At 41.1% G+C, this 8,366-nt stretch overlaps 1 protein-coding gene across 1 annotated transcript; it reads left to right on the top strand.

Moving 5' to 3' along the window:
* The first annotated feature begins 4,604 nt into the window (after positions 1–4,604).
* LOC311289597 (piggyBac transposable element-derived protein 4-like) lies at positions 4,605–8,321 on the top strand. The gene is made up of 2 exons (XM_084407730.1): positions 4,605–6,551; positions 6,673–8,321. Exons 1-2 carry the CDS (start codon positions 5,823–5,825, stop codon positions 7,219–7,221), a joined length of 1,278 nt encoding a protein of 425 aa, XP_084263856.1. The 5' UTR covers positions 4,605–5,822; the 3' UTR covers positions 7,222–8,321.
* Positions 8,322–8,366: the final 45 nt, after the last annotated feature.

Raw genomic sequence — 8,366 nt, 5'->3', positions numbered from 1 at the left:
AAATGCACGTTTCCATTTTTTCAACAGGTCCACTTTGAGTCTTTTCCCCCTCACAGATGGATCTGCATGGAGCCATTCAGGACAAGGAGAGAGGTATGAACTCCTCTTCCTCTTTTTGGGTGGAACCTCTAAGCCTCTCCAGTTTTCAACAGCTTTGTCATCTGTTGGATGGATGTTTGTGACAGTGTCAGACTTCCCAGATCAGGAAGCATCCATTTCTGGCCTTCCATCTACACTGGAGGTTGTGGTGGGTAGTGGATTGACTCCTGTGTCAACAACTGTCGCAACAGCTTCATCCTCTTCACCTTTTTCCACACTCTTTTGTTTTGCAGAAAAAATATGCATATTGCCTTCAATGAAGGACAGATGTCGAGCAATGAATCAAACTACTCGAATAGGCAAGTTTTCATGCTTGAATAGGTCACGTTTGATGTTTTTGAACTCGGCTTCGACATTGGCTGAACTTGCAGTGATGTTGGAGCTCCGGAAAGTGCGGGATCATTACCCCTGTGCAGAGTGGTGAGTAATTTGCAAGCCAGATTATATTGGGAATAATCTCAGGAAGGAAGTGCATATTGTCATGATCACCGTTAGATACGGCAAGTGACCTGCTCTCCTCATATGTCTGTTACCCACTGCCGCAGGTCTGTCTGTGTATGGTCACATGGATCCACTTCTTCCAGGTCCGCACCCTCTACATCTGGAATGATGACACACTCTTCTGCAATTCAGGCTTTGAGGTATTTCTTGCACCTTTCTGAAATGAGGGGGGCTCCAGAGCAGTCGTTGCCCTCTGCTTCGCTGAGAGCCACAATAGTAATACATCTTAGTAGCTCTCTTGCATCGTCCATGGATTGTGACATGAGAAGCTGAGCTATTGACCTCACAAAGAAATCTTTAATGCGATGTGGTTTTTTTTCAAGCAGTCCCACCGGCAACCCGCACAATACAATACTTTTGCTGACTGTTTACAGAGTAAGACTCCACAACACTCATTGATGTAGGTCTTAAGATCAGGATCAGAAGTAAAAGCCTTGACCAAAGCTCAGAGCAAAGCCAGAGAAAAGTCACTCACAACCTCTTTTGGAGTAGGTGCACCTGCGCGTATCCATTATGTCAGCCAATGTGTTATGGCATTAACATCATGTCTCTCTGACAGCATTTGCACCACTGGGACACTTGACAACACCCTGATATAGGAATACATGGCCAGATTCGCCCTTTGGTCTCTGTAGTTTCCTCACCACTGAGCCAGTTGCATTAAAACTCACAGTGGGGTTTGTAGATGTCTTTGATAATGTCTTGTACATATACATTTGTGTTTGACTCCAATAGTGACAGAAGAACTTGTCCAGTCCAATGTCTTTAATGCTACCACTGTGAGGTGCACTGTATTTTAACATCTGCAGTGACAAAATAGGATCCTTCTCGCCTAATTCTAAATAATTTCTCTCTTGCTTTGCTTTGCGCAGGGTGGTCAAATTAGGCAGATGACTTGGCTCAGAATCTCCAAAATCCATCAGCTTTGTTGCCTCTGATGCCCTCCATACATGGGGTTCATTCTACCCTCACACAGTTCTTTGGATATCTGCACACGCAAGTTACCAGACATTGCACGCTTGGAACAGCCAGTGTGCAGGGAGTCATCAGTGTTTTTAAGTGAACACTTGAACATCATTGTGCTGTTTATTTCAGGCTTTTTGTCACATTTTATGTCACACTCCTTACAGTTGCCTCTGATTACAATGTATTTGTCTGTGGCTGATGGATAGACCGTGGCTCTTTTAAAGGCAAATGTGCAGGGGCATTTCACTTCTTGCCAAATGTGATGATTTATCACATGCGTCCAGATACCAGGCTTCAAAATTGTGTATTCCCTTTTTTTTTTAGAGAACTTGTTTTTGTTCGTAACCGTTTCAGGCATAAATTCAATCCATTTCTGAAATGGAACTTCAAAATCAAAAGTCCAGCAATCTTTTGGACTGAAGGAAAGGGACCCTGGCTCAAAATCAGTGTCATCACTACTACCACTTGTTTCATGATCACTTTCATGAGTAAACCCTAAAGCAGTCCAGATGTTGTGTCTATTTAATTTAACAAAAGTGTAAAGTGCCTTTGCAGTGATTTTGTTGTCTATCTGTTTACTAAGCTCCGGCCTCTTTTAATGAACACAGGACTGTGAAAATGGAATTCCTCTCGACTAGTAAAACTAGTAAAACAACTCAATAATCCTGACTCCAAAATTTTTATTTTTTTCATCTATTACTGTATTGGTCTGAATATAAGGATAATATAATATATTAAGGATAATGTAGCTGGATAATATATCTTATATTAGGACCAATATGGTAATGTTGACCCCTAGATTGTCATTGTCTATTGAACAGAAAAGTCATTGCTAATACTAATATCACTAATTTAGCTATGAAATGTTAACTAGCCTACAGTTGCACATGTGACCCATGTTCATTTTCTATACTAAAAGGCAACTTGTTGCAACTGTAATCAGCATTTCATAGCTAAATTAGTAATATAAGTGTTATTAATGAGTTTTCTGTTCAATAACCATTGACAATCTTAGCTCTCTTGAATGTTGTAAAATTATTCTTGAAGCTACTAATAGTGTAACTGAGTTTTAAAACAATGTATACTTACATTGGCCAGAAATTTGGATTAGTGATGACTTTTGTAGTTTGATATGTATCGACCTTTTCTTCACCTACTCTACACTATTTTATACAAGAGCATTCTTGAACAGAAGTGTCACTTGCCCCTAGTGGTGGCAGTGAAGTGTAGTAGATGAGACAAATTTTCTAAATAAATAAAAAATACAATCAGGAGAGACCAGTGCATGAAGTAAAGACAATTGTTTATTGAACAAATTATGTGATGACAGAAAGTCTTCTTCAATTCAACTTTAAAAATGTGCTCACCTCGAGGATATTTTTGCTGTTCTCGTGCCCAAAATTGCTGAAGTTACATTTAACTACGACTTGATGGCACACACGCAGAAATTAATTTTGCCCAGAGAGAAAGTGAGTGACAGAAAAATAGTCTGGCATAATGTGTGAACACCATGACAATTTTAATAAACATTGCAAAACTACAAATCACTGATAAGAAGTTGAAGTTCTATTAAATAATCTTTATTAGCATCTAGCATTTTGGTAAGAGATTGAATAAATGACAAACCCGAAATAAAATGCAATACATCTAATAATAGGCCTAATAAATATAAACATTTATAAATTGATTTGATGTCTAATATTGTAAAACCTGACGCAGCACAAACGAAAATTTTACCGGCACAAACCAGTGTTGCATGTCGAAATGAATGAATGGCTGAGTGACGTCATCGACCTATAATTCAAATATTAATATTTTAAAACTCAGTGCAGTTTTTTTTTTCACAAACGGTGCACAAGCGATTGCGTCTATTTTGGGTGAATTTGAAGCATGTGGGGGGGCTGGTGACGTCATCATCTATAATTAAATGTCTGATATTTTAAAACCCGACACAGCACAAATGAAACCTTTACCGGTACATACCAGCATAAACGAAGCACAAATGAACGAGACTATTTTGGTTGAATTTGGATCATGTGAGGGGGCTGAGTGACCTCAGAATGACCTAAAAATATTCTTTTAATATCTAAAAAACCGAAGCAGCACACTAAACTTTTTACAGCTCAAACAGAGCACAAACGATTGAGCATATTTTAGCGAAGGTTTGCGTTGGGTGGGGGGCCAACTCCACGCAGGTGCTTTTGTCTGATATCAATGAGAGTCACGTCACCTCAGCTAATCCTGCCTTTTTGCCCATTTTCATTGACGACCAGCTCCGCCGACTTTGGGCTTTAAAAAATGCTCTTCAGAAAACTACAGGTGACGTCACAGACACTATTTCCATATATATTTTTTTTCAGTCCATGGATTTTTCAAGTGACAACTGTGCAACCAGTTTTAACGCAATGACAAAAGTTCGAGCATAGCATGCAAACTGTTCTGGCATTGCTGTACAGACGAGCACAGAACACTATTTGACCCAAAGAAAGAGAGAGAAAAAAACAGCTGTCCTATAAAGACCTCAGGGAACTGTGTCAGCTTGTGTAAAAGTTAAATATGACGGTACATGCAAGTCCGTGAGATTAGTCAATGTAACTCCACAACAAAAATGTATCCACTAACCATTCAAAACCGTCCAGGTGCTTCTAAAAGTGCAACCTCTTCCTGAGTCCCTCCGTAAGGCTGCACTTCGTTACTGGTTTTTCTGAGATTTTGGAAGAGTAAAATTATTCCTGCGTTCCGTTATTGCCGGTTTATCCGAACCTCATATAAAGGATTGGCCCTCTTCTGAACGGAGACGGGGAGCAGCAGCTCAATTGCATTTAAAGGGACACACACAAAAAACTGCGAGTTTTTGTCACACCCAAAAATTGGCAAATTTGACAAGCTATAATAAATGTTCTGGGGGGTATTTTGAGCTGAAATTTCACAGACGCATTCTGGGGATACCATAGATTTATATTACTTCTTGTAAAAAGTGGCATAATATGTCACAATTTAGCGATACTAAGTCTTAGATAAGGGGGGCCTGCCCGATCTCAGTTTCTGGAACAACCTGCTTCAAAGCTGGAACGGAATATCTTTTTTCTAGAATGGCATTCCCGAATCGTCCGTAGCTTTGGATCTATTTACTGATGCCGCTTCCTCTTAACACTAGAAGTCCCAGAGTTTTGTAACCCTCCTTTAGCCAAGTGGATGCTAACTGGTTAGTCTTTTGGCTATCATTAGCATCAATTCATGTGTAAATGTGGTCATTACCTGAGCAATCTGCAGGGGGGTTGGGGGTGTGTGTGTGAATGGTTGCTGGTGGCTTGTTTGTATGTGTGGGGGAGGGAGGGCTGCTAAAAGCAGAGAACTTGATTGACCATGTCTCACATTGGCATGTAGGGTCTTGCCCAGGTGTAAACAGGTATGAATTAGCACATCTAATTGCATGCAGCTTGCTCTCAAATGAGAGGTAATTCCTTTTGTGCTGAGATGGGTAAAATCTCACTGCACATAGCCTACTACTTCAGTGCCCTCAAGAATTCTGTGGTGTACGAACCTCCTCTCCAAGAAAAGAAAATGCAGACAAGACTCACCACTCGGCAGGCCTTGGAAATGATCCTGAGTGAAGTAAACCCTTGTGACTCGGAGGGAGAAGACATAGAACTTCAGCCGGATTCGGATTCAGAGCTGTCTGATCTGTCTTCAGGTTAAGTTTCATTTCATATTATTTCCTATTTCATTTCAAACCAGTAAGTGGAAAACACCAAAAAAGCAGAGTGGAGTGACATAAATATTTACTCTGCCTTTTTTGTATTGTCCACTTTTTTGTTTGTACTACTTAGCAGACATTCACTGCCATCTGAAGTGCAAAACATTATTAGTTGTTTCTTTGCTTTAGTTGTATCTTTTTATTTAGGAAGATATTTCAGACATTATTCCGATACAGAGAAGGAGATACTGGAATTATTATTAGTATCTATGCATGCATTTGTGATATCATTTGACTTTTCCATTGCTCACAATTTGAATTTGTTCACACTGCAGATGAGGAGACTGCTCCTCAACCAAAAAAGAGAGCCCGTTTGGGGACTGACCTGACAGAGACAGCGAAAGATGGCACAGTGTGGCGTGAAGAACAGGTGGGGAAAAGGTTAAGTCTCCCTTTCACCCCAATAAAAGTGTACGCTGCAGATGGAGAGCCAACGGCTAAGGCCAGGAAAAGTATCTCGAGTCGCCTTCAGAGCTTTCTGTGTTTCATCACTCTTGACATGCTTCATAGCATTCAAGAATGGACTATTCAACATGCACAGGAAACGGAGCATGTTCATTGGTTCATGGCCCTCCCTGAACTAATGGCATTTATTGCAATTGTCATCTTGCGGGGGCTTACCAAGGTTCCATCACTACGTGACTGCTGGTCAGCAAACCTGGGAAACCCACATATCATTGGAACAATGCCGCGAAACCGCTTCCAAGACATCATGCGACACCTACGCTTTGATGACAGGTCCACCTGGAGTGATCGAGCAAAGACTGATAAGTTTGCTGCAATTTCCAGTGTGTGGGGATCATTTGTCACCAATTGCATCACGTCCTACAACCCTGGTCTACATATCACCGTTGATGAACAGCTTTTCCCGTCAAAGACTCGCTGCTGTTTCTTGCAGTATATTGCAATTAAACCTGACAAGTTTGGGATCAAGGTTTGGGTGGCTTGCGACCTAAAATCCAAGTACATTTGTAATGTCCTCCCATATCTTGGCAAGGACCCTAGTCATCCCAGTGGAGAGAGACTGTCTGAAAATGTAGTGATGAGGCTGATGGAACCATTCCTAGACAAGGGCAGAAATGTTACCACGGACAATTTCTTCACATCGCTGTCAATTTCGCATAAACTTCTTAGCCGGAAAACCACCATCCTCGGCACAGTCAACAAGATTCGCCGGGAAATCCCTCAATCCGCTAGACACACAGATCGCAATGAATTCACCACTCAGGTATGTTGCAGGTCTTTTGTGGTTCTATGTTTATGTGTTTCTAATTTTTAGAATCAACACCGCCAAGTGTGTCATTGTGTGTAAAAGTGCTATGAAAATAACAATTTATCTTATTTATTAGGTGTTTTCAACCACTGCTGCTACGCTGACGGCGTATGCAGCCAAACGGAAGAAGACCGTCTACATTCTTAGCAGCGTGCACAGCGTGATTCAGACTGATAATACCACCAAAAGGAAGCCAAACACTGTCACCCTTTACAACACCACAAAGTGCGGCGTGGATGTGATGGACCAGATGGTGCGGGAGTACACTGTCCGCACAGGGACACGGCGCTGGCCAGTTGCCGTGTTCTATAACATGATTGACATGGCAGCACTGAATGCACATGTGCTGTATCAAGCATGCACCGGAAGGCAGGAAAGACGGGTGGACTTCCTGGTGGAGCTTGCAAGAGAGTTGGCTAACTCTCATATGTGTGCGAAGAAGGCAAGAAAAGAACAATTGCTTCGGACACAACCCTCCACACCTAGCCCTGGAAAAAGAGCCATGTGTCAGGTCAAACACCAATGCAAGAACAATCATGCCACTGTGCGATGTGTTCACTGCTACAGATACACATGTGGTAAATGCAGACGGGAGATACCATGGCAGTGCCAGGATTGTGAGTGATTGCTGGAATGTACTCACTCACTTTTTAATATTATTTGTAAATGTGTACAAATGGTTGGTTTCTTTTTTATTTTATTTTGTACTGTTTTTATCAATAAATCTCAGCAACAAAGGAAAAAAAAAAACATGTGTGTTGATTTCTCCCTAAGATGGCATAGTGAAACACAAGTTTCCTTGAAGTGGCTCAGCATGGCCCCACATCGTTTACATAACAAAAGCAACTGTTCACAGCTGATTAAGGATATTAGCCTAAAGCCTTCCAGCCCATCGGCTGTCCTGCGGGTTTTATAGGTAGAAAAGCCAAATGGCTGCTCTCTGGGACTTCTAGTGTTAAGGGTCATCAAATGCGGTCTCTTAATGCACATTAGACTTACACGACTCTACGAACTAAACCACATTATACATTACTCACATCCTCTTTCGTTAACACTAAAGATAACTTTGTTACTAGCAAGAGTAAGGTAAGTTCACCGCATATCATAAACCTTGCCTATAAAACCTCCTTAGGCAAGTATACTATCTATACCAACTCTGGTTTTGGTGGTAGTTTCCTTTACTTATTTACTTTACAGCCTACTGTGCGGCTGCTTTCTCCATTAGGCCTATCGAGGCTATCTCATGCACCCAAGTTACCTTCTCCTCAACACGGCCTAACGTGGCCTCCTTTTCGTGACCTATGTGGTTTGATATCATGTCATTCATTAAACACTTCATTCATTGACCTCAGATCTAGCCAATAACCACTGGACATATGGAGTATTTAAAGGTATAGCGGAGGATGTTTTACTTCCTGGTGGGTAACCTATACTATTGGTCCTCCTAATTGTCAATCATTCTGGTGAATCAATCAAACTTTTCAAAAAGTGGAGAGGGCGGGTCTTATCTAAAATTTGGAAAGATCCTCCGCTATACCTTTAAGCCCGGATAACACCCATTACAACGTTCGCAGAAACTGACGCTGGTCTTTCTGGTAGAACTACTGTGCGTTTACTGAAAATAATTGCACACTTTAGAATGTTCATCAACCAATCAGAATGAAGCATTCAACAGCCCCGTAGTATAACTAGAGCTAAACCTCTATAAATTCTCAATAAGAACCTTATGTAATGTAGTAATGTAATCTATAATAAAGTTTAACTGGTTTG

The sequence above is a fragment of the Rutilus rutilus genome, assembly GCF_951802725.1.
Source record: "Rutilus rutilus genome assembly, chromosome: 4".
NCBI lineage: Eukaryota > Metazoa > Chordata > Actinopteri > Cypriniformes > Leuciscidae > Rutilus > Rutilus rutilus.
This window is presented reverse-complemented; position numbering and strand designations above follow the sequence as displayed.

Excerpts from the sequence above, each read along its gene's own strand:
- LOC311289597 (XM_084407730.1), top strand. The coding sequence starts at position 5,823 with ATGCTTCATAGCATTCAAGAATGGACTATTCAACATGCACAGGAAACG. Across the intron at positions 6,552-6,672 it reads GCAATGAATTCACCACTCAG|GTGTTTTCAACCACTGCTGC; the intron begins GTATGTTGCAGG and ends CTTATTTATTAG.